At 43.9% G+C, this 27,252-nt stretch overlaps 1 protein-coding gene across 1 annotated transcript in view; it reads right to left on the bottom strand.

The window, feature by feature from the left end:
* Positions 1-24,988, bottom strand: part of Pitpnc1 (phosphatidylinositol transfer protein cytoplasmic 1) — a 254,083-nt gene extending 229,095 nt beyond the window's left edge. Inside the window, exon 1 of the mRNA XM_027946269.2 lies at positions 24,095-24,988. Coding sequence (XP_027802070.1) covers positions 24,095-24,142 — 48 coding nt within the window. The 5' untranslated portion in view covers positions 24,143-24,988. The remainder of the gene's footprint in view (positions 1-24,094) is intronic.
* Positions 24,989-27,252: the final 2,264 nt, after the last annotated feature.

A 27,252-nucleotide genomic window follows, 5' to 3' on the forward strand; every position in this document is an offset into this window, starting at 1 on the left:
CAAGATACAACAAAAAGCAGAGTATAATGCTAGGCAAAGTCAGCCTAGAAGGACTTCATTTAATTTTTTAATTTTTTTGCAGTACTGGAAATTGAACCCAGGACCTCATGCATGCCAGGCAACCGGGAGGACTTTAAATGTCACACAAGGGGACTTAGAGTCATATTGTAAAAGAGGCTGTGCTGACCCCAGGGGATTTGGAAAATGTGACAGCATGGATCTTACTATTAGGAAATTTCTAATCTAATAGGAGTGACCCCCAGAGAGGTACATGAACACAAAAAGGCGGGAGAGAAATGAAATAAAGTGTGGTTGGGGGAGGTGAGAACATCACTAAGTAACTAACGGGCAGGTAGCATATATAACATGGACACACCAAGCAAAGGGATGATTCACATCTGAAGAGGAAGGGAATGGGACAGCATGAGACATTATCACACTACTCAGAACAGTCTACAGTTTAAAACTTATGAACTGTATATTTCTGGAACTTTCTATTTATTATTTTCAGACTGCAGTTGATTGTAGTTAACTGAAACCTCTGAAAGCAAAACTGTGAATAAGGGGAGACTCCTATATTTGCAAAAAACCTCCATGATCTCAACCTGTCAAAGATCTATTTAAGGCATACACTAATATTTTATTTTATTATTTATTTATTGTACTGGGAATTAAATCCAGGGATGCTTTACCACTGAGCTACATCCCCAGACTTTTTGACTGATTGATTGATTGATTGATTGATTGATTGAGACAGGGTCTTGCTAAGTTGTTTCAGGCCTTACCAAGTTGCTGAGGCTGGCCTCAAACTTGAGATCCTTCTGCCTCAGCCTCCCAAACTGTTGGGATTACAGGCATGCACTACCAAGCCAGGCTCACACGCTTTAATATTTTAAAATTTAAAGAGATATTAATGAGATACTATGTTCTTTAGCTATTGGCCTTTTGCTTGTTTAACATAATTCTTACTAATAAGCTATCAGAAGCCTAACAGGCAAATTATTTGCAAATACCACTTCTTTCTTCTCAGTAATGACTTTTTTTCAGAGACACAAAACAAACAGAATGCTTAAAACTTAAGTTTTCCCAAATGTAATTTAACACATTGCCGATAGCAGCATAAATATTGCAAACGCTTCAGAAAGCGTGTGTGTACTCTACACTCTTCAGCAAACTCTAGAGAGCATCTCACGTCCGAGTAGTAAAAGACGTTCAGTAGGCTCACAGCAACAGGGTTCATGATAGCAACCCCTGGGAACAACCCAATGTACACGGAACAAAGAACTGATAAGTACATTATGGTACTTTCATATAAAGGATGAAACATAATAATAAAAAAAGGAATGATTTGTGGTTCTATGCATCAACCTTAGATCAAAATGTGAGTGAAAAAGAGCAAGCTTTTCACTTGGGGGCGAATGGTGCTTGGAGGCCTGAGCTGTAGCTCAGTGGTAAGTGCTGGCCTTGCAGGTGGTACCTGGACAAACGGACATCCACCTGCAGAAGAGTGGATCTGGCCACAACCCCATGCTGCCCACAAAAATTAACTCACAAGAGGTCAAAGACCAACATGCAACAGCTAAAGCTACAAAACTCTTAGAAGAAAACATAGGTATAAATCTTTGTGACCTTGAACTACCCAAGGTTTCTTAGATGTCAAACCCAAAGCACAAGGAAGCAAAGCCAAAATAGATACAATGTACTTCATCAAAATTTAAAACTTGTGCTTCAAAGACCACTAAGAAGAAAATGAAAAGACAACACACAGAATGGGGGAGAATATTTGAAAATGGCATGTCTGACGAGGGCCTTGCATCCAGAAGACATCAAGAACTCGCACAGCTCAACAATAAAACACAGGCAACTGGACAAGGGATTTGAGTAGAAATTTCTTCAAAGAAAATACACAAATGGAGAAGAGGACATGGAAAATGTGCCCAACATTATGAGCCCTTAGGGAACTATAGGTCATAACCACTTCACTTCCTCTAGGATGGCTAGGATTAGAAAGAAGGTAACAAGTGTTGGCAAACAGGAATCCTCCGACACTATCCGTGGGAAAGTAAAAGAGTGCAGTCAGCGAGGAAGAGTCTGGCACTCCCTCAACAAATTAGACCTTGAATTTTTACTGACCCAACAATTTTACCCCTTGGTATGCATCCAAAAGAATCAAAAACAAGTTTAAATAAACGCTCTTAAATGAATGGTATAGCACCACTATTCACACTATCCAAAAAGTGGAAACCACCCAAAGATCCATCAAATGATAAATAGATAAACAAAATATTATACATGGGTATGATGAAATACTGTGCAACCATGAAAAGGAATGAAGCAGTGCTTCATGCTCCAACATGGATCTGGAAGACATTATGCTGAGCCAAGAAGCCTAACAGGAAAGGTCACATATTACATGATCTCCTTATATGAAATGTCCAACATAGGCTAATCCATAGAGATAGAAAGTAGATTAGCAGTTGACAGGGTTGGAGAAAGGAGGGAGTGGGGAGTGACTACCAGTGGGTACAGCATTTCTTTTAAAGGTGATGAAAATGTTCTATAATTTAATATAATGGGGATGGCTGCATAACCCTGGGAATATACAAAAAAAAAAAAAAAAAAACTCTGTGTACTTACAGATCAAACTGATTATACCTCAGTGAGGAGGAGGAGGATGACGACGATGATTTGCATACTAGGAATTGAATCCAGGCCCTTGCACCTGCTAGACAAGGGATCTATCACTGAACTACATCCCTAGTCTCAATGGAAAAAATAAAATAAAAAAAGTTAAAAAATAAAAATCAGCAATCTATTGAAGACTACATTTCCTATGATCCATATGTATAAAGGGTTTGGAATCAGGGAAGGACATAGAATGTTAAATGAACTTTTGTCTTTCTACTTATTCAGCTGGGCAATGGGTTGATGGAGGCATTGCTTCCTATTTATTTACTATGCAATTTTAAGAAACCAAAATTTTAAAAAGAGCAATACATTTTTCCTGTTCTTTAAGCCACAATCAAACAAAATTAAGCCTGAATATTAATGACCATAAGCTGTTAGTCAGCCTGAACCACGAAGGGCAATGCTCTGTGAAAGCCACTGTGGGAAGTTCAAAAAGAGGCAACGAGGAACAGGACAGTGGTGGAGCGCTTGCCTGGCCTGCACAGGGCCCCAGGTTCAACCCCTAGCACTGCCCACCCCACATTAGAGGAATGATCAATCAACATCCTTCTAGGACCCCAAAATCTAAATGACAAGTAGCCACCCACCTGCTCCAGGAAGCCATAAACCAGCTTCCCCGAAGAACAATCTCAGCAAGGCTTTTGCCATTCCCAGAACCAGCCAATTTGTTCATTGGATCCATTTCTTACAATTAAACAATTATTAACTACATTTTCCCTTGAGCTTCAGTTGCAAATCTGTTTCATTTCCCTTTGATCCATCTACTGTGAGGACTCGGATGCAGGTGGGGTGACAGGGTGCTTGATGAAGTGCACAGACCTGTTGAAGAGGCTTCCTTTCTCGCTTGAGGTCATGTATTTGGAAAGCTCTGATTTCAGTGCCACCCTGAGGTTATCACACATTCCCATCTAGGCTCTATGACATCTGAGTTTCTGAATATTCATAACATGACATCTTGAACCACCTTTTTGCAAGATAAAGTTTAGATAGACGTACATGCTTTCTAAAAACAACCAAAGTTTCCGCTCAAGACTTAAACAGCTTAAACAGCTTAAAGGTAATCTAAAATCGTACCTGTTTTTACACAAACATGGCAAGTACGCAAGTTTTGACTAGAATGGTCCCATCCCTTGGAGGTCACTATTCTTAACTTACATAATTTTCTCAGATGCATGACCCAGAAACCTATCATCCCAGCAAATACTTCAGGAACACATATCTATTTTAGGATATTCAGTGTATGGATCCCATTAACTTTTTGGTAGTGCTGGGAATCAAACCCAGAGTCCCATGCATACTAGGCAAGCCCTCCATGGCGAAAACTACATCCCCAACCAGCTCCTTTAACTTGATAATGAATTAATGTCAACGTCCCTTTGACTGTGGAAAACAACGGTGGTTTGGGAGAAAGGAAATGGATTTGTAACCAAAGCCCCCTGGGTTTGAACCCAGCTCTTCCACTGACTACCTGGGTGACTCTGGGCAAAGCCCTGCACATCCATTTTGGCCTCTGTAAAATGAAGACAGCAGAATCCACCTTGAAGGCTGACTGCCAGGGAGAAGAGAGATGATTAACACTGGATCTGGCACCCTGGAATGTTCCTCAGTCATGGGCCCTCTGTGTTTTCCTTCCCCTGAAAGCAAAGCCTTGCTAAGTCAATGTCCACAAAGATAAATATATCACTTTAATTAAATGTTTATACACTTAAAAATAAATTGGCTTCTTCTCTTTCTAAAATTCTCTCCTCTGCATGATAAATTATAATCTGAGTTAAACTGTTCCACAAAATATCTAATAAGAACCTCATTTTTAAAATTAAAACTAATGAGGAAGTAGGGAATAATCCATTCTTAAGCTTATTAATATAATTGAGGGTTTCATTTTCTACACCCAAATGCCTCCTGGGTTCTGCAACAAAGGTAAACAGTAACGAACTTCATCTTGTGATTTAGATGTTTCTGAATAGTCAGTGGCATACGTACCTCATCTGCCACCGAGCTAAGAGGAGCAGCTAATGCAACAGGTAACAGAAGCAAGCATCAAAACCAGTCAGTAAATTGGACACGAGGGGACACGCCTGTAATCCCAGCCACTTAGGAGGCTGAGGCAGAAGGATGAAAGTTCAAGGCCAGCCTTAGCAATTCACCCAGGCCCTAAGCAACTTATCAGGAACCTGTCTCAAAGAATAAGAAGGCCTGAGGATACTGGCCAAATTACATTCTTACATTGTGTGCTTATATAGATACTAACAACAAACGCCACCATTGTGTACAATTAAAATGCACTAATAAAAAAATACAGAAGAAAAACAAAGGGGCTGGGGATGCAGCTCAGAGGTAGAGTGTCCCGGGTTTAATTCCCAGTACCACAAAAGCAATAAATAAAGTTAAAAAATGAAACGGGTCACAATTGAAACCAATGGATGCCACTCACCAAGTCTAGATATCAAAGACCAGTGCTATGGCTGCTGGAAATGTGCTTGGTTCTGGTAGCTCTCATACACAAAGGGCGGAGACACTGAGCTTCACCAAGAGAGCCGTGGAGAAGACCAAGTGTAGCTCCTGCCCTGTCAAGAGCAGTCAGCAATTTGAGGCAGATTCTGACAATGGCAGTGCTCACACTGAAGTACCAATATGCACACGCTGCCGAGGTGAACAGCTCCCACGATCTCAGCACGGTCCTCTAGCACCCACTCTGGAGCAGGGGTCAGCAAACCATGGCCAAAGGCCAAACCCCCTGCACCACCTGTTTCTGGATGGCCCTTGAGCCACAAATGGGTTTTGCATTTTTAAATGATTGGAAAAAAAAAATCAAAGAATAATAGTGTGTGGCATGCGAAAATTTCAGTGTCAGTAACTAAAATGTCAGACGCAGCCGTGCTCTTTTATTTCTGTATTGTCTGTGCCTGCTGTGTCACAAACCCAGAGCTGAGTGTTTGAGACAGAGACTTTATGGCCTGCAAGTCTAAGATATTTCTAGCCCTTTACAGAAAAAGTTGGCTGACCCCTGCTCAAGAGCATTGTGTTCAGTCGGGTGCCCCTGTGGCCCCTATGATCCCAGCCACTCAGGAGGCTGAGACCAAAGCCTGTCTCAGCAGTGGTGAGGCGCTAAGCAACTCAGTGAGACCCTGTCTCCAAATAAAATACAAAACAGGGCTGAGGATGTGGCTCAGTGGTCGAATGCCCCTGAGTTCAATCCCTGGTACCAAAAAAAAGAACATTGTGATCAACATTGTTTAAAGGGCAATAACAAAGACGGGCCACAGAATGGTGAGGGAGACTCAAAGCCAAGCCATTAAATAAATAGAATCACTAAAGGAATTGTAGATATGAAGCCAGTGCCAGAGAGGACTGAGGACGACATTATAGATTTGCTTAAATATTTAAAGAGCCAGGATGTGGAAGGGACGTGTGTTCGTGTTAGCAGCAAAGAGGGGCAAAGGACCACGAGAGTTCTAGGGAAGGAGACATCAAGTGAACAGAGGAAAGTATCTGCTAACAAATCAAAATGGACGATCTCAAAGAAGAGGTTCTACCACACAAGAGCCAGCACCCGCCAAGTCCCCCATTTAAGCCAAAAGACAAGATGATCACCCAGATCAAAAGACACAAGTCTTACAGTGGGTAGGAAGTTGAATTGGCTTAACACTCAGGTTCCTCTTAAGGCTGTTTGTGTGGAGGGGAGTGAACCCAGGGGCCCTTAACCACTGAGCCACATCCCCATCCCTTTTAACTTTTTATTTTATTTCATTTCATTTTTTGATACCAGGCATTGAACTCTGGGGTGCTTAACCACTGAGCCACATCCCCAGCCCTTTTTGTTTATTTATTTATTCATTTATTTAGAGACAGGGTCTCACTACATTGCTTAGGGCCTCACTAAGTTGCTGAGGCTGGCCTCTGTAACTTATTGTCCTTCTGCTTCAGCCTCCCAAGTCACTGAGATTCAGGTATGCACCACCATGTCCAGCTGTTACATATGTGGTATGTGTGTATTTCATCTATTGTAAATTTATGTAGGGAACAAATACACATCAATTAAAAGGGGCACGCGAAGAAGAGGTCTTCTGTTTTAAATAAAGAATACATCAGCTATAATGAGAATCACCTTAGGAAAAGAAGGGCTATTTTTAGGAGGAGGGCTCCAATTACGCAAAGTAAGGAAAGGAGATCCGCTGCTAAATGAAACGAGCTGAAATCTTCTGGTGTTACTACAGAAAATTGGCATAGCACTACTCGAAGGAGGAAAAAGTCTATAAATAAAACGGAAAGGGGGGAGGAATGTGTTAAAGGAAACGAAAAAAAAAAAAAAGAAAAGAAAACCCACACTAAACTATAAAAATGCAGCGAAGGGCACAGTTGTGTGATTTCTTTGCACTGGTCTTCTTGAGAAAATAGTTCTACAAACAAGTTCACGGGGCACGGACACCTGTTCAGCCGTTATTTTGGCCTCTCTATTTTCAATGGCCATCTTGACACCAAGCAACAGGCGCACTGCCATAGCAACAGAAACATCAGGCCTGGAGCACAAGGTTAAATCAGCAACGTACAGTCCCCGCAGGCTGCAGACGCACGAGCCCTAGGCACGTTTTACTATGCCACAACACTGCCACCGAGCAAACTCAGATCCTAGGGATACCTCTGGTCTTCCCAAGGGCCACCTGGAAAACAGAGCCTCCAAACCGCTGACTGACATTGGCACATCCTGTAATCCCAGCTACTCAGGAGACGGAGGCAGGAGCATCACAAATTTGAGACCAACCTGGGCAATTTGGTGAGACTGGCTCAAAACCCCAACGTAGGGCCATTTATAGTTACTTTGGCTCAGGCAGACAAAACTCAAAGGTGATTAGTTAAGTAAAAGAATAGAGAAAGGTGGAAGGAATATCACATATGAAAGCACTGCTCTCTCTTTTCAGGGATGATATTTCCCGTGGGAAGGGAGGGGCATTGCCAGAATACAGTCAGCATTTTGAGGTGTGGCCAATTTGCAATCCAAAAAGATCCAAGGAAAGCGGAAAGGAAGCTGACCTGTCCTGCTTGCAGACAGACACACCCACATGTGTGTCTAGGGGTGATAGGGAAAGCCGTCCAGTCTGTGTCAGGATGGGCAGGTCTCCCCAGCCTGGGACTCTGAGAGGTGCCCACGGTGACAGATGCTGAGCCCTGAAGCCTTCAGCACAGGCCTGGGCTCCAGGCCCCAAACCACAATCCATTAAACCTGGCTCCCACATGCCCCATACATCTTCTTACTTTTTTCTTAACTTGTCTCCAACATAAAAAGGAGCTTGGAAGGCCCTTGGGGCCGTTCCACCTTCAGGCCAACCCTGAGGAAGTCCTTAGCATGAGTCCACAAGGAAGCTGCTGGCAGCCCGGTGATGTGGCTGCTTTTGATCTCAGAACCAGTCCTGAAACCCCTCCTTAAAAAACAAGATACTTCCTGACAAATAGAGCCAATATTTGAAAAAAAGAGAGAAACAACACCTCGAAGAATGTAGGCGAAGGGCCGAGCTCCTCGGTAAATACTGGCTGATTTTAAACACACTTGACCCTTCGGGAGTGCGTTCCTTGAAAAGGCTTAAGGGGATTATTCCATTTGGACAACTAATAGCCTGATTATTATTTTTAAAGAAAACAACCCCCCCAGCTCCTTTTCAGCCAGATCTTGGCAAGAAAGCATGCCTAAATGCATCCCTATCTGCAGCGCCATAGTCATCCCACCCCAAAACCATAATTACACTCAGCCATGGCCAAGTTTCCGTCAGGCACGATCCAGAAGAGGTGAGCAATTCAATCTTGAATCTAAAAATTTTTCATTTGGACACGGTGCCTCTTTTTGAGGGGCAAAAGCATCCTATCAAAAAATCAGAACTGGTCACAGCCTTCAACAGGCCAGGGTTTGAGTCTCCAGCTTGCCAGGTACAACCTGTACCCAGAAGACCAAATGCAATTCTAGTGACCACACTCTTTGCCCTTGGGAGTGGGAGGATTAAATAACCCCTTTCATATCTTTAAACCTGTCTCATTAAACGAAAGAACCATCTATTTTCACAGCATTTTTTAAGGACTGAAAACCACTCTGGGCCACCACAGAGTTTCTATGAAGAATAGAATCATCCAGAATGGTGACGCATGTATGATGTCAAGGTCACATGAGGCTCTTCATCAGCATCAGATCAGGACAAACTCAGCGAAATGTTCCTGATGGAGGGTTATGTTCCCAGAGCACTAACTATGGTGAATTTACAGATTTCAGAAGATATACTAATGGGTTCAAGCATAAAATTCTTTTTTTTTTTTTTTTTTGGTACCAGGGATTGAACTCAGGGGCACTCGACCACTGAGCCACATCCCCAGCCCTATTTTGTATTTTATTTAGAGACAGGGTCTCACTGAGTTGCTTAGTGCTTTGTTTTGCTGAGGCTGCCCTTGAACTTGTGATCCTCCTGTCTCAGCCTCCCATGCTACTGTCAGCGCCCAGCCTCAAGCACAAAATTCTTTACTGATGACCCCCGTTTTCAAGATGTCCAAGCTGTAGCCCCAGCTACTCAGGAGGCTGAGGCAGGGGATTGCTTGAGCCCAGGAGTTCAAGACCAGCCAGGGAAACAGCAAGACTGTCTCAAAAGAAAAAAAAAAAAAAATCTAATGAAATCTAGGCCATTAGCAAGTGAGTTTAGTGAATTGAAAGCTCTATTTGTAGACATCGCTAGGAGAATTGACAAGAATGAAAATGTAACAAAGTTAATTTATTAATAAGCCATCAGACTGACTTAAACTCTTTTTTTCTCCTAGGTTAAACATTTATAAAATTCTAAGAAAATAAGCTAACATTTTAACTGCACTTTCTTCCTCAGAGAAAGAGTCCAATTAATGTCTACTTCTACCTTGTTCAGGAATAAAGCATTATCTTTCATCAAATATTCTGTCTTCTACTTTAGTAGAACACTTGTCTATGCCAACCCTGCTCATCTGAAATGCTTCTAAAATGCATCAGTACTTTCACCTGCTTTAGTAAATATTCTGAACAAAATACATTTGCTCTGTTCAATCACAACACAGTAGTTCTCCTGAATTAAAATTGTCAAGCACTTCGGCTATTACTGCAAAGGAGTAGGTCACTCATTGATTCATTAATGCCATTCAAAACACACACTGGCCCATCTTGTCATTTTCCTTCTTTAAAGAAGGCAGAGTTCAGGAAAAAAAAAAAAAAAAAACTACTTAAATTCCTTAATTTAGGTTTTTTCAGTTTGTTTCAAGATGTATGAGTTTAAAATAAAATAGAGCCAATGCTTAAAAAAAAAATCGACCACCTACGAAGGAGACTGATTCTTTGCAACACAAAGTAGATGAGTGGTTGCCAGAGGCATGGGAGATGGGAAATGAGAAGTCAGTGTTTGATGTACAGTTTTGCCAGTTAAACAATGTTCTAAAAGTGCATGGTCCCGATGATTTGGATATGTGTCCCCCCAAAGGCCCACGTATAAAAGACTTGGTCACCAAACTAAGACACCATCGGTAGGTGTGGAACCTTTAAGAGGTGGGGCCTGTCGGGAGGAAGTTAGGTCCCTGGGAGAGTGTCCCCCCTGAGGAGATATTGGGCCTGCACCTTCCTCCTCTCTTTGCTTCCTAGCCATGTGCTCCCACCACGAAGTACTGCCTCCCCATAGGCCCATAGCAACACCAGGGATTGAAAAACCTCCCAAACTGTAAGATGAAATAAACTCTTTTTAAGTTGGTTATATTGGATATTTGGTTACAGTGACACAATATGGACTAACATAATGATGGCAATAGTTACCCAACAATGTGAGTGCACTTAATGACACTAAAATGTAGGTTTAGGGGCTGGGGCTGTGGTTCAGTGGTAGAGTGCTTGCCTAGCATGTCGGAGGCACTGGGTTCAATCCTGAGCACCTAAGCAAAATAAAGGCCCATTGACAACTAAAATAATGTTTAAAATAAATGAAATGAAATGTATGTTTATCAAATATGCTGAAAACAACAGAAGAAACCCTTCCTCAGATTCCTCAGAGGACAGTCACAGATGTTATCAGTAATGGAAATAAACACGTTATAACCTAAACTATTGGAAGGGGACCACACTTAACTGCACCTGTACATCCTTGCCACTTTCTGATATTTTATTTTTTATTTTATTTTAACTTTATTTTATTTATTTTTATGTGGTTCTAAGGATGGAACCCAGGGCCTCGCACGTGCTAGGCAAATGCTCTACCACTGAGCCACAACCCCAGCCCTGATTTTTTTATTTTTGAAAATTGCAGGGAAGGGCTCGGAGCACGCCTGTAATCCCAGTGGCTCAGGAGGCTGAAGCAGGAGGATTGTGAGTTCAAAGCCTCAGCAATTTATCGAGGCCCTAAACAACTCAGCAAGACCCTATCTAAATAAAAAAGGGCTGGAGATGTGACTCACTGATTAAACATCCCTGGATTCTATCCCCAGTACCAAAAAAAAAAAAAAAGAAAAAATTGCAGTCAAATACATGGCATAAAATTTGCCATACTAACTATTATTAACATCCTTTTTAAAAAATATTTACTTTTGCTTGTAGTCAGACACAATACCTTTCTTTTATTTATTTATTTTTATATGGTTGGTGCTGAGGATCAAACCCAGGGCCTCACACGTACTAGGCAAGCTCTCTACTGCTGAGCCACAACCCCGGCCCCATTATTAACATTCTTGATCATGATAAATGTCTTTGCAAGAATTCTCAATTTCTGAAAAAAAGTCTTTTAGAGCTCCATTTTCAAAATATGCATACATATATAGTTTTAAATTTTTAAAATCTTTATTTTCATTTATTTATTTATCTGCGGTGCTGGGAATTGAAGCCAGGGCCTTGAGCATGCTAAGCAATGCTCTACCACTGAGCTACAACTCCTCAAAATAGCAATCTTATCAAGTGAAACAGTTATTTTAGTCCACACAGTGTGACTGTGAGAGAAGGATATTAACTTGTCAACTGGCTCAGGAGGCGATGCTAGTAAATAAAGGTGAGCCAAAAACTTCCAAGGAGCAACATCTCAGCTGGAATGGTAGCTCCATAACTGTGAGTGGTACCTGATCATTTTAATACCTCCCAATTTGCCTGCCTCCACGTGCAGTTTTAAGTCTTCCACTAAACGTATGGAAGCACAGCGTGCTTGTCTGATCCAGTCGTTATCCTCAGACACCAATTTGGAGGAACTCACAAGTGCTCATGAGAGCTTGCACATGAGGCCTGTGAACGCCAAGGGTTTTTATTGCCATTAAAAGGAGTAATTTAAGAGCGTAGAGGTGGTACTCTTTTTGGAGCATGAAGTACAAAAGTTATTTTCAAAGAGGAAGATGATTCATTTATTGAAGTTGAACAGAGGAATGTCACTTGGTTTAATACTTAGGTAAAACTGATTTTTTTTTCTTCCCCCCCACCCTCGGAGCTGGAGATCAAACAAACCCAGGTCCTCTCTGCCACAGGTACATCCCAAAATTGAACCTTTTAATACAAGATTAAACTTATGGACCACTCTTTTCCTTTTGCTGTGACATAATTATTCCTTTGGTAATCCTGAATTTATTCTCTATGAAATTGAGGTTTTTTTATTGTGAAAGAAATTGGATAATCTCGAAAGTTCCTTTCTACCTTTAGGAATCTCAGAAAGGCAGAACTGGGTAGAAGAAAGAGCCCTGGGATGTTTAGCTAAGGAGTTGGATGAGCTCAGGTGTCAATCTAGGTCTACTGTTGACTAGCCATGATCCCCATCTGTAAAATGGGTAGGATAATATCTAACTCATAAGACTCTTCTGAAGTCTAAGAGAAACAGGAAGTCTCTCAACAAATGCAATTTCTCGTTTTCCCTCCTTTGCTTATGAAAATTGACTCTTATAAGTCCAAGAACATAAAATTGAAACCAAATCTTTTTTCTTTCTCTCTCTCTCTCTCTCTCTTTTTTTTTTTTTTTTTTTTTGTGATGCTGGGGATTGAACTCAAGGCACCAGGCACGCTTAGAAAGAAACCAAGTTTTAGCCAGGCACAGTGGCACATGCCCATAATCCCAGGGACTCTGGAGGCTGAGGAAGGAGGATCACAAATTAGCCTCAGCAATTTAGCAAGGCCCTAAGCAACTTAGTCACACCCTGTCTCAAAATTAAAAATAAAAAGGGCTAGGGATGTGGCTCAGTGGTTAAGCGCCTCTGGGTTTAATCACTGGTGCCAAAAAAAAAAAAAAAAGTTTTAACACCCACAGTTTCCAAACAGATCCTTTATAAGATGCAGTGCCAAGGAATACAGAGCTGACTATTTCATTATAAACACAACAGCAAAACTGCTGCCAGGCCACTCTTGACCAAGATCTGTGACACAGGACAACTGTCTAGCTCCTCACCATTACAATTGAGAGCAGGGCAAATGACTTTCACAATGTGCATAGACACAGAGGCAGAGATGGTTCAGATATGCAGGATGAGGCGGGCACCCCTCAACTATGCGGGCACTCTAGTCCTACGCAAGACTTTTCAGGAAACCCGGTACAAGACTCATGAACAGGTCATATCATTGTCTCTGTAAAATGTCTATACAAGTTGTAATCATTTTCTTTTTTCGCCAGAGACAAGAGATAAATGAAACTTTGTCATTTTAAGAATAAAAAATAGCACTGGGGATATAGTTCAGTGGTAGAGCACTTGCCTAGCATGCCTGAAGCCCTGGATTCAAAGGCCAGCACCTTAAAAGAAAGAAAAAGAGTAAATAAATATATTCTCCTATATAATTAAAACTAGAAAATAATGGAGAGGTGTTGAGAAATATAAAACATCCAGCCTGGCGCAGTGGTGCACGCCTGTAATCCCAGCAAATGAGAGCGGGTGAAGCAGGAGGATCCAAGTTCAAAGCCAGCCTCAGCAACTTAGCAAGGTCCTAAGCAACTTAATGAAACCCTGCCCTCCCCCCAAAAAAAGTCCAGCAAATAGACCTAGTATATTTGAAAACTTAAACAACTTAATTATAGTAGCACCCAAGTTAATAGGGATTTCTCATTCCTCAGTTAATAACTTTTCTTTTAAATAAGTGCACAAAGTGCTCAGAAATCCTGGGATCAGACCTGTGTGGGGTGTGTGCGTGTGCGTGTGTGTACATGTATGAATGACATGGGGTAGGGGAGCAATCTTGGGAGATTAGCCGCTAGATTAGGTGCTTAAACAACATTATTATAGGCTGTCATCAAATTACGTCTGTTTGGCCTCTCTTCTCCAGATGATTCAGTCTGGGAGAGAAACAATATCCTATAGATGGTTCGAGAGATCACTAAAGGAATAAAAGATGATGACGAAGTTTAGAAGGTCATGCTTCACCCAAACTTAAGAAGAACAAATAAAAAAGATAAAAAAGATCCAAAGTCATTAGAGAAATGTGATCAAGAACTTGGTTGGCTTCTTGTGTAGATATGAGTCAACTTCTACTCATGTCTGAAACAGGGTTTCAGAACAGGCCCTTTAGGTCAAAGTGCTGGGAAATTAAAGAATGAGTCACTTTAATATTTGATGTCAAAATCTTGGTGAGCTCCAAATTCAGTGTCTCTAAGTCAATAAACAGCCTTACATGACATTGCAGCCAGCCAGGAAGTGGTAGGTGACCCCAGAATCCTTCCTCTGTAGTTGGTTTGAAGCCAGTGGCCACGACAGTGTATCCCCTGCCTTGAGACTTTCTTCTAGAGATGGGCCATCCTAGGAGACTGGCCCAGCCTAACCTGAGTACTGAGAGACAGCCACCTTTGGAATAAAGCCCACGATCGGAAGTTTGAAGGTCATCTACCAAACACGAGTATGGCAAAGGACTCTCCTCCCGGTACAGATGTCTCCTAGCTGTGGATTCCAGGATTCATTCTGCTGTCCCAGTCAATGCACATGTGGGGCAGAGGTGCCCCTGGAGCCAATTCCAGAACAGACCTGAGGTTCCCAGGGGCTGTTCCTCTGGCTCAGGATGGCCAGCAGTCTCTGCCCCCTTTCCGATCCCTATGGTGGAGGAGGGTGCTCTGTCAGTGAAGGGCCCCCTGGTACCCTGCAGCCCTGTGGCTGGCCATAGGACAGCTTTCAAGCTGTGATTATTTTTTTTCCCCTAAGTATTATGTTCTGACCTACATTGCGGTCATTCTGGTCCAAATCTGGCAGATATTTTTTCCCACACTGCTGTGGAAGAGGGCAAGCTCCCTTCAGAAGGCCATTTAAATTCAGGACAACCAGAGCCATCTCCTTGAGGACAGGGATCATAACTTCTCAATTTACTCATATCCCAGCTCAGCACTTTCTATCAATGACCCTCTGTGAACATAGGTGTCTATACTGCTGAAACAAATTTATAAGCATCTCTATTAAAAAAAAAGCTTTATTGAGATGTATTTTAATACCAATTCAAAGTTTTTGATGTAGATACAGAATTGTACAACCATCTCCATTATCTATTTTTTTAATAGAACAATCTTCTCCAATGTCCTCTGGCCTGTGAGCTCAAGAAGGACAGGGATCGCATCTGCCTTGCTTGCTACGTCATCCCTAGCATCAGGCACCCGGCAGGAGTTTCAATAAAGTATCTGTGGAAAGAATACCTTCATGCAGGGCATGGGGGCGCACGCCTGTAATTCCAGCAGCTCAGGAGGCTGAGGCAGGAGAATCACGAGTTCAAAGCCAGCCTCAGCAAAAACAAGGCGCTAAGCAACTCAGTGAGACCCTGTTTCTAAAAAAAATACAAAAAATAGGGCGGGGGTTGTGGCTCAGTGGTTGAGGGCCCCCAAGTTCAATCCCCAGTACCGAAAAAAAATTAAGAATAGTTTCATGATGCCCAAAGGGCCAACCTAGAACTTCCATATCCCTAAGTTTTATAGATTCAAGAAATAACTACTTCTGTCCTCCAGGGAAGATTTTCACTTCACTAATCTCCAGGTGGTGAGCAGAATGGTCCCCCAAGATTCCTGCTGCCTGGTGGGCACACCCTGCATAGGCACAATCCCTCTCCCTTGAATATGGTGGGCCTAGCCTAACCAGGTGAGTCCTTGCAGAAAAAGAGAAAAGAGGGATTCAAAGTTGTAGCAGAAGCTCAACTGTTGACTTTGAAAGAACAAAGTGCCAGGCTGTGGAGGAGGCCACAGAGCAGGAAATGGCAGGTGGCCTCTCGGAGCCATTTTCTAATTGATGGCCAGCAATCTTGGTTCTACAATACAAGACACTGAGTTCTGCCAACAACCATACAGGCTTGGAAGAGAACTCCAAGCTCCAGAAAGAAAGGCAGCCAGAGGGGGACCTTGATTTCAGCTTTGGGACCCTCAGCGGAGAAGCCAGCCAGGTCATATGCAGATAGAAACCGGGAGATGACAAGACGGGTGCTGTTTTAAACCACTGGTGTGGTACATAGTAATTAAAAAAATAATAATGTATTCCTCTGGAAGTTGGAAGGAAAGAAGCCAGATTGCTTAACTCCTTGGAATGACGGACTTCAAGCCTCTCAGGGGTGTCACAAAGGAATTTTTAAAGGAGGATTTTTTTTAACATAAAAGAATCTCTAGTTGGTAAAATTTTAGGTGGTTGAAACTTTTTGTTTTTTTAATCATAAGTGGACACAATATCTTTATTGTATTTTATATGGTGCTGAGGATCGAACCCAGTGCCCCACGCATGCCAGGCGAACGCTCCACTGCTGAGCCACAACCCCAGCCCAAAACTTTTTAAACAGAATTTTTTTTTTTTTAGTTGTAGTTTGACACAATACCTTTATCATATTGATCTGTATGTGGTGCTGAGGATCGAACCCAGGGCCCCCACCTGCTAGGCAAGCGCTCTACCACTGAGCCACAACCCCAGCCCCTAAAAAGAAAAATTTTAAACAGTATAAAGAAAGATATTTAAGGTCAGATTTCCCACCAGTTTCTGGCTTTCCCAGTTTCCATCCATCCATCCAGCATGTATTTACCCTGTGTGGGACCCTCTGCTGAGCAGAACTGCATTGTCCATGTGACAACCACAGGCCACATGGTGGCACTTGAGCCCTGCAAGTGGCCAGTGCCAATTGAGATGTGCTGGGAGTGGGAAATGCACACTAGGTTTCAGTATGCAAAGAAAATAAGTTAAACTATTGTATCAGTGTCTTCTCATGTGAACGACCTGTTGAAAAGATGACCATGGAAACAAATAACAAAATAAGAACGAATTAGGTTCAATGCCAAGAGGAAAATCAGCACATGGGGAAATGGAGATAGAAAATAATAGGGGAAACTATTTTATTTTATTTATTTATTGCAGTGCTGGGAAACTGAACCCATACTTGCACATACTAGGCAAGCACTTTATCCTGAGCTCTATCCCCAGCCCAGGATGGAATGATCTAGAAAGATGATTCTGAGATGATATTCCCCTTATAGACTCACAAGCTTGCTCTAGACTGTCAAGCTGAAGCATGACACTGGCAGTGGCTGGGCGGGTGACCGGCAGACAAAAGCAGCTGGCTGGTTGCCAGCCTCCATTCTCACTGGGTTCCATGCAAATAGTGCCCCTGGAGGTGTGCCCCTGCAACCCTGTTTGTATGAACTGCACTTTTCTATATACTGGAGTTTGTATAGAATGAAAAGTAAGATTTCCAAGGTAATTTCTTTCAAACAACTTTACATATAAAATTGGTTGATAGTTCTAATATTTATCATATACTTGATCTTGTTAAACTATGAAAACATCTCCACTTGGGAATCCCACAAAATTCCTGATTTCCAGGGTGAGACAGGGCAGGTGGTTGGCAGTCTGCACTCTGAAATCTGCCTTTTCTCTCCCAGGAATGGAATTTGCCAAAAATGCGTACAACTGTCCTGACTTCTCTATAAATCAGCTGTTTTTTAGAACTCAGTCTTTTTTCTCCCAACAGGGGCGGGAGTGTTGCCTAGTTTTGAGAATGGGTTTCAGAAATGCCTGAACCCCGCAGACCTCTAAGCCACAGAAATCAGGCCAGAGTCCCTCAGGCCTCCCAGGGCACCTGTGCCCTCACTCAGGTGACTATAGCAAAAAAAAAAACCTGGACGTATTTTTTCCAGTAATTACTACTCCTGAAAAACACATCGACTATCTGTCACTGTGCATACACTTTTTATATTTTAAAGAATAAAAACAAGCATGGGAGGCTGAGGCAGGAGGATCACAAGTTCAAGGCCAACCTCAGTAACTTAGACCCTAAGCAACGTAGTAAGAACCTGCCTCAAAAGAAGAAATTAAGAAACAAGAAGGACTGAGGATGAAGCTCAGTGGTAAAGTGGTCCTGGGTTCAATGTCCAGTACCAGTAAGTAAGTAAATAAATAAATAAATAAGAATTAAAAACAACAATTTTGTGATCCCTCCCCCACGCATACACTTCCCAGACACTCTAGGGTGCTGGGGGAGACCTCTGATTGAGTTCTGAAAGTATATTAATTTTTTTGCAGCTGTTTGGAGGGGCTGGGAGAGTGTGCTCAGAGGTAGAGTTAGAGCCCATGCTTAGCACACACAAGGCCCTGGGTTAGATCGCCAGCACCAAAGGAGGGAAACAACACCTACAAAAAAAGAGTATTCTTCATTCTCTTGAAATAATAGCCTTCCTGAAAGGAAGACTACTCGCTTTTCTCTGAATATCAATAATATTCATTCCATCAAATGCAGGGTTTTCTAATTTGACTTTTAAAAACCTTGGGGACTTGCTCGCTGTCTTTGTAATCAAAAGCAAAAGTTAATTACTACCACTTTTAACTGGGGTTTCATTAAGGACAGTGTGGGTTTTTTTTCCTCAAGGCCCGGAATCTGTTTCATGTGACAGTCATGCACACCCAAAGCGCAGGGAAAACACAGCGTCCTTCATGCACAAAGTCAACTTGGCTGACCTGCTGGCAGGACAGCATCTGTCCCTCGCTGTTCCATTAGTGGTGAAAGGTTTACACTCATCCATTAACCTGCCCTCCTTCCCCTCCCTGCCACTCACCACTGAGGACACAGCCTTGCAATATAGCCGGGTGGCATGAGGAGCACTGTCCCTGGCTGTGGAACAGGCAAAAAAGCTACCTGGGTCACCCAGAAATCAAAGTCATGAGCCTGGCACCAGTCCCTCCCACTAAACCAACAGTCAGGAAAAGAAAAAAAAAACACACAAAGAAAAAGGTCCAATACCGCAAAATAAAAGGGGGATCAGGGCTGGGAATGAGGCTCTGTGGGAGAGCGCTTGCCTGGCATACATGAGGCCCTGGGTTTGATCCCCAGCACCAAAAAAAAAAAAAAAAAAATTAAGTCAAAATAGTGTTCATTCTTAAAAATATATTTCCCAAAGTCCATTGATGGGGAGCTCTGAGGAAGGTTTAAGGACTTTATATTCAAGGGTGCCACTCTGTACAAGCAGCAAAGTCAATGATACTATCCAACGTTTTCAGTTCCTTTAAGACTTTCTGCCCCAATGTTTCTAGATGCATTTCACAATAAATTGTTCAAACTGAGAACAAGGAGCACCGGGAGCTTTCTGGCATCTCCATTCGTGTCTCTCCAGAGGTGGCACCACCCCAATCCCAAATCTGTTCTCAGAAATGTACGTAAGAGAACTCTCCAGGGACCGGAGGAGCCTGGGTAAAGTGCACTGGCTCCCTGCCAGGCAAAGAGCAAAATAATGCTCTGTATGAAAAAGTTGTTTTTTTCCTTCTTCTTTCTCTTTCTTCATTTCTTAAAGGGGAGGGGAGTGTTTCTGTTTTCCTTCACTGTGCACCGAATCCCTAAAGACCACAAATCTCTAAAAGTACACACATTAATATTAATGCAATCACAATAGGAACTGTTATACAGTAAAGAAAGAGAGAAAAAAGAAGTAATAGAAATTGAAGGATGCCTGTCTTGGGTAGTTTTAGGATGTGTTTAGCTCGTGGGAGGTGTTTATCTTTTTACTTTTGGTATGGCTTAACCACTAAGCCATACCCCAGCCCTTTTTATTTTTTACTCAGAGACAGGGTCTCACTAAGTTGCTTAGGGCCTTACTAAATTACTGAGGCTGGCCTCCAAGTATGATCCTCCTGCCTTAGACTCCCTAGCCTCTGGGATGACAGGTGTGCTCCACACTGCGCCTGGTGGGAGGCATTTATCTTACTAATAAGTACCTTTCTCAGGGAGGGATGATCCCCCACATGCTCCAGGGAATCCTGAGGATGCTGAGTAGGATGCTAGGACCAGTAGCAGCCCCAAGGAACGGTAGGAGGGCAAGGAGGTCCTAAACTCCACTATTACCTTTCACAAGCTACACATCCAAATGCCGCCCATAAAACCATACCATCTGAGGACAACCAATGTCTTGTTATATGAAGGCAGTTCCAAATATAGAGTCCCCTAGCCACCCTTCCAGTTCCAAATACTGTTATATGTCTCTTAAGCAGACACAAGGTCAGAGTCCTCAAAGCACCTTCATCTAGGGACTGCCCAGCATAGCTGCTGTACACCTAGGACTTAGGGACAACACTGTCTTCCAACAAGGACTTCCCAAGGAGGGAAAACTGCAGACACTGTGGCCTAACAGTTAAACAGCTTCCCACCAGAAACCAGGTTCCAGCCTGAATTCTGTCCTTAGCCTTGAGATGGCAACTGCTGTGCCTTCTGAAGTCCTAGGGTTCTTGGTAAAAGGAAGTGGCTCAAGTACAAACCATCTCTGCTAAACAGCTCTTCTCAGTCTAAAATTCTAGAATCTATGTCACCAAATGCTTCAAATGTAGACAATGACAACTTTCTCTTTATAGCAACCATCAGCCCCTAGGGACCTTCCCTGTTCATAACTTTCCAAAAGGTTTATATTTAGTTCAGAGAGGACTACATTTAACACAAATGAGGCTACCCCGATGAAGTTTTATTATTATTATTATTATTAATCTATGGGATGTTACCTCTTGTAATTTTTTTTTTCATACTGGGGATTGAACCAAGGGTACTTAACCACTGAGCCACATCCCCAGCCCATTTTGTTTTTTTATTTTGAGACAAGAGTCTTGCTAAGTTGCTTAGGGCCTTGCTAAGTTGCTGATGCTGACATTGAACTTGAGATCCTCCTGCCTCAGCCTCCCAAGTCCCTGGGATTACAGGCATGTGCCACCACGCCCAGCTGTAATTCTTTATTCTAAAATTCATATATATCTATATATTTTTTAAAAAATCAATACACACACACATACACATATATAGAGACATATGTATATATATATATACACATATATATTCATATATATATTTTTTAAAAAAATCAATACATACACATATATATTTTTTTTAAAATATATAGATATATATGAATATATATGTGTATGTATATGTATATGTATATATATATATATATATATATGTGTGTATGTGTATGTGTGTGTGTGTGTGTGTGTATGTGTGTATGGTTGTTGTTGTTGTTGTTGTGCTGGGGAGTGAACCCAGACCCTTGTGCATGCTAGGCAAATGTTTTACTACTGAGCTACATCCCCAGCCCCAAAATTAATGTTTGCATACAACAGCATCTGATCTAGACTATATTTTAACTTTATTTTCTTTGATCTCTCATGGCTCTTCTTTTTTCTTAGAACTGGAGGACATTTTTATGTGTTAAAATAAGGCTAGAGAAATATTAGAAGTCAGTACAATCTATAACAATTCAAGGCCTCTGATTTTTTATCTAATTGAGGGTGCTGAAACTATCCGTTTTCACAGAATAGTTTTTCCCTTTCCTGGATTCAATGCTACTGACAGGCAAAGAGCAGATTAAGGAAAAACAAATAATGTGCCTAACCAGGACTCTCCTGGCTTGGCTGTTAACTAATTGTATAGCTTTGAGCACACAAGTATACTCATCTGCAAAATATGAATAATAACACAGCAGCCCCCTAACTCCCCAGCACCAGCAGGAGGTTAGGTAGGCAAATGATAAGGTCAGAGACAAAGAACAGACACTGACTCTCCAAAACACAGGCATTTGCTTCATTTGGGGGGGGGGGGGGGAACGGACACTGCTACTAATTAACTGTGGTGGTTAAACAGAAGCAAGATGCAGAAGTTCCAGATAGGTTGAACTGGGTCCAAAGTGAATCAAGAACTGAAGCACAGATTAAGCCTCCCAAAGTCTAGCTAAGCTGATGATGAAGGTCTTCTTCAAAGGCACCTAAGCTGCCTCCCAGTGATCAGTGGTGAGGTCAGTGGGACTTGGTGCCAGGAGCAGTGGTGGAGACCAGAGGATCTGCTACCAGCTCAGCTCAGGGACCTAACCTGTGGCAAGCTAGGCCTACTTTCCTTATCCATGATCCGATTTGATTAATCTGAATTCTTTCCCTCCTGTGTAAATTGCCCCTTTGCTCCTCTGACAAAGTAGAAAATGACTTCAGCATATGACCTCACAGAAACTGAATCATCCTTGTTTTAGTCCAAATGAATTATACACAAAATAATTTATAATTATACATTTAGTACAGGTGGAGTCTGATTTTGTTGGCCAGTTAAGAAAGGCCTCCTCCTATATCACTCAAATGAGATTATTTCACTGGGTACTTGTGGAAGCACTCCGCCTGGGGAAAAACACCAGGCCAGCCCAGCGTGCTGGGCACACCTGTAATCCTGAGAAGGGCAACTTGGAGGCCCGCTGCAGCAACTTAACAAGACCCTGTCTTGTTAAATAAAATATTAAATAAAATATTAAAAGGGCTGGAATGTAGCCCGGTGGTAGAGCACTCCTAGGTTTAATCACTAGTACCCGCAATAAATAAATAAATATGTAAATAAACCAGGATAAAGAGATTTTGTTGCTAAAAGAGAAGATTCTAGAACTGGTTCTTTTCTTGATTATCACCTGCATTTTGGGGGCATTTCATGCAGTCCCAACATGTTCAGAGATTCCAAACTCCTATCCATCCTCAGGAGACCAAATACACATACACACCTCCACTCTGAAGGGTTTTCCCAGGAGGTGCGAAAATTTCCACCTTTTCTACTCATTTGCCTCCCTCATGCCCCACAAAGCTGTGCTGTTCTCCATTTACAAGGTCAGATTCACCCCCCAGCCCCACCCCAAAGACACCTCTGCCCACCCACAAGGCTTCCACCCTTCATGACCCTCCTCAAAGGCCAGCAAACTCCCAAGCTTGGTTGATCGTGATGGTGGGAGCTGAGCTCGCCCTCCTTGGCAGCCAGTGTCCCTGTGAGACGTTTTGTAAACTCCGGGCTACTTTGATCTTGCCTTGGATTGTATCAGGACCTTGCCTTAACATTGTTCCAGATGACAAACGAAGATAGCCCCTTTACAAAATGCACCTCCCCTTTCACAAAGTAGTGACTCAATAATAACATATCTGACAGCTTAAATGCATTGTATTTAAACACGAATACAGTTTGGGTCGCTGATTTCATTTGTGTTGCCACACCAAAACACACTTATGAGTTTCAAATTGCTTCGACTGGCTTCACGCTTCCTCGCTGTCCCTGGACAGACGCTAAGCAGTTGTGAAATCACCAAAAAGGTGGGGAGGGAGAAGGAGAACGCAAGGGAAGACCGGGCCAGAATAACCCTCATGAGTCACCATTTCCTGGATGATGGAGCTCGTTGCTTGGGGGGATCCGAAGAATGGAAGCCGAATAGCGTTTGGAGACCGAGCCCCAGCCCGGCAGCTGCAGGACCGGAGCCGGGACCCTGGCCCGGCACCGCGTGCTCGAGCGCCCTCCTGTGGTGGCGCCGCAGCCCCCGCGGCTCCGGGTTCGCCCGCAGACCACGCTCCCCGCGGCGGAAGAAACAAGAGACACAGAAAGTTTCCTAGCCAGGTGGTTTGCAAAAGGACAAGCCAGGTCCCCGAGGCTTGCTGCGCGGGCGTGGCGGGAGCGGCGCCCAGGCCAGCAGCGACCACCAGTCGCCTAGACGGACCCCCAGGGCTCCGAGATGCTCCCTCTCGGGGCTGAGGGCCTCTAGATCCTGAGGGCACCCCGCACGCCGACCTTACAGCGGAGGGCGGGCAGGAGTGGCAGGGCCCACAGCCAGGGCAGGGGGCCCCCGACCCCCCAGCTACGGAGCGCGCTTGGGTTCTTGGGTTTGCTTTACTCGTTTTCTTAATTGGAGGGAGGGGGCGCACCAGCTCCTTTTGGCGCATTGTGATCCCCAGCAGTCTGGTTTCTGGGTGCCTCCAAAGAGCCCACCTGGAGTCCACTGCCCCACCCAACGCCGCCCTCCCGCGCTGGGGTGATAAGTGGAAATGGCAAATCCTCTGCCTCCTCCCCCTCCAACCCTCTGGTTTGGGAGGTAATGTTCCACCCGGGTTTCCCTGACACCCGCAGTGGACCTCGGGCCGAGAGGCGGTGGCGGGAGACCGGCACCCCGGGGCGGGGGAGGCGGGAACGGGCGAGGCCCGGCGCGGCACCTACCTCGTCCACGGTGAGCGGCATGCAGATCCGGTACTCCTTCAGCAGCATGGTCCTGCCGGCCACGGACCTCCGAGGCGGGAAGCGGGGGGCGCCCCCCCGACCAACAAGGCTGCCGCCCAGGCGCAAGGCAGGGCGCTCCTCGGAACCCGCGGCGAAGCAGCCTTCGCGGTGCGCTCAGCTCCTGGCTTCCTCCTCTCCTCCCGAGAGCATGTCAAGGTTTGGGTCCGGTGTTCGTGGCTCCCCCGCCTCCTTCCTCGCCGAGGTCGGTCCTCCCGGAACGCGGTGTTGCAAAGTCGGGAGTGAGGGAGGGAGACCCGCTGGAAACGCTACGATCGGCAGCCTGGGGCGGTAGGAGCGGCCGCCGGATCAGGACATGCCCGGCAGCGAGCGAGGGAGGGGAAAAAAAGAAATTTCCATAAATTAAAACAAATGCATAAAAGTCACTCTCTCGATCCGCCTTCGAAAGCAGAGCAGACCCTGGCTACCCGCCTCCTCCGACCGGTCTGCCCAGTGCTAATGTCACCAGGAACACATTGCAGCCGGATCCGGAGATGCAGACTTTCCAGACAAAGGCTCGAACGGCTCCTCTCTCCGGGCGGTAAACAAGATTTCCTGCTCTTTTTAGGGCCAGTCCCTGAGTCGTTCCAGGGCTCGGCTGGAGAAAAGGGAAGCAACCGCCGCCGCCACCCCTCGGCTCTGCCGTGCTGGGGCCCCGGGTGCCTCCAACCTCGACTGGCTGTTGCTAGGGGCGGGCGAGAGGAAGCTGGCGCCTTCCGCGCGCGTCCCCTCCCCCGAGTCCCTTGGCTCCCCGAGCGCGGTGCGTGCCCGCGAGTTTGCAGCCACCTCGCTGGGGCCGGAGAGTCCGCGCAGAGCTGCAGTGTGCCTGGGGCCGGGGAGGTGGGTGCGGGAGGAGCGAACGCGACGAGGCTGACATCAGCAGCGGCCGCGGCGGGGAGGGTAGCCCCATCCGGCCAATGGGGAAATGGCAAAGAATGTGGAGGATTTAAACAAAACAGCATGTCTCTCCCGGGCTGCTGCCAGACTGCAGGGCTGCCCCGGAGCCGAGCCCGCCAGGTTCCGGGGAGCATCGGAAAGGGGGGCTTTGAGTCTGTTTTCAAATATATCCTGGGTGCCACAGTGCCCTACCCAGCCACTCTGGGAAGCTTCTGGACCCAAGGTACACAAAGTGTCCCTTGACCTTAGGAAAGTCTGTACAAATACCCACTACTAACGTTTCCACGATAATCCGGTAGGCAAGGCCAATGCTCGAGAGGCGGTGGGATTGAGAACCCTTCCTGGGTTCTTAACTGGTTCCAGAGAAGGAATCCCAGGAAATTAGGAAGTGCGGTAGTGCGAATGAAAAATAAGTATAAATAGAAAAATAGACATGAACCCGACGTCGCCTATACCTCTTCTGTCCCGGCTTTGCAATCTGACTGCAAGCTTTGCTGAGCAGAAAGAATAGGTTTTCGTGTCAGCACTCCTAAGTTCAGAAAGTCACAGTGAAATGTCAATGAAAATGCCTGGAGTGTTGTTATTTCATCCATATTAAACAGATCCTTCATTTTAACCACAAGAAGCACATTCTTTAGTTACTCAGGAAGCAGCAAGTTGCTGCTGAAGTCTGTTTTTCATTTGTCTGGTATTTTGGAGCTTGTTTTTCTGAAAAGTTGCTAGATGAAAAAATGCATCCGTTGCCTGTATGAGAATAACTGTAAGCATCATCTTTTCTCCAAACAATATTCACACCCTAACGGTCCTACAGCTACTCAAAGAGCTTGGATGGCACTACAGATGGTTTCTCAACAGTATAATATTAAAAATTATGATCAATAAATCCACTAACCAATATAATGATGATGGGCTTGTGGCTAAGGTCATTGCAATGACTACAATTAATTTATAACTTTAAACATCATACAAACCCTGCTAGGAAAATGACACCCTATATCCAGTTTATATTTAAGTGAAACTATTTTCTAGATAAATGCCTCCCAGAGTTGGCTCAGAAATATTCACAGCAACTAATTAAAGCTAAACCGAATTCCTCGAGGTGGAAAATCTAAATTTGACACTGTAGTGTTGAATAATAACACATTGAAAGTCTATGATACGAAGCAGCTCAAGCTGTTTTTCTTTTTTCTACTTCTTACTTGAAAACAAGTGTAGCTCTGGGCACCTGATCATTTTTGCAGAAGTAACAAGGCAATGCAATACATTGCCACCATCCTCATGCACACAGGACATCACAGCCAGATGTGTGGGCTCCATTCCTGTTTTCCGAGGTGTTTCCTGACATTGATTCTAGAATGAAGGGTTCTGATGGAGTGAAGGAACTACTCTGAGTTTCCCAAACTGTAAATTGTCATGTACACGTGTCCTGAATCCACAGGAAGACTGGTTCAAGGATCCTCTGTGGATACCAAAATCCAAGAAGTTCAACTCCCTTTATAAAACAGTATAATATTTACACACAGCCTACAAACATCCTCCCATATATTTTAAATTATCTTTAAATTACTTACAATAAATAATACAATCTACATACTGTATAAATAGTTGTTATACTGTGGAGAAGAATGACAGGAGAAAACATCTGTACATGTTCACATGCATTTTTTCCCCAGTATTTTATTTATTTATTTATTTATTTATTTGTGGGGGGGTTCTGGGGATTGAACCCAGGGGCACTTTACCACTAAGTTCCATCTCCAGCCCTTTTTTATTTTTTGAGAAAGGCTGGCCTTGAATTTGTGATCCTCCTGCCTCAATCTCTCAAATCACTGAGATTACAAGTGTGTGCCACTACATCCAGCCTTTTTCCAAATATTTTCCTTTGGCAATAGATTGAATCTGCAGATAGGAAACTCACAAAGACTGCTGGATGACTCTGTTTCCTGTCCCATTCCTCCTGTTGTAAGGTGACATCTCCTTTGGATTCTCTTCTCCTTTGCCCATCCACATGCCTGGTCGCATTAATCTTGTGCAAGCACAAAGCTCTAATCCCACCATCTTCATAATCTTTTAGTGATTCTCTGTGGTCTACTTGGCAGAAGCGTCAAGGCACTGAATCCCTTTTCCACAATTAGCTCACTACCCTTCCCTAGCCCTACTGCAGCCACACGAGACAAATCTGGTGGCTGGAGAAAGCCTCATCA

Source organism: Marmota flaviventris, chromosome 17 (assembly GCF_047511675.1).
Source record: "Marmota flaviventris isolate mMarFla1 chromosome 17, mMarFla1.hap1, whole genome shotgun sequence".
NCBI lineage: Eukaryota > Metazoa > Chordata > Mammalia > Rodentia > Sciuridae > Marmota > Marmota flaviventris.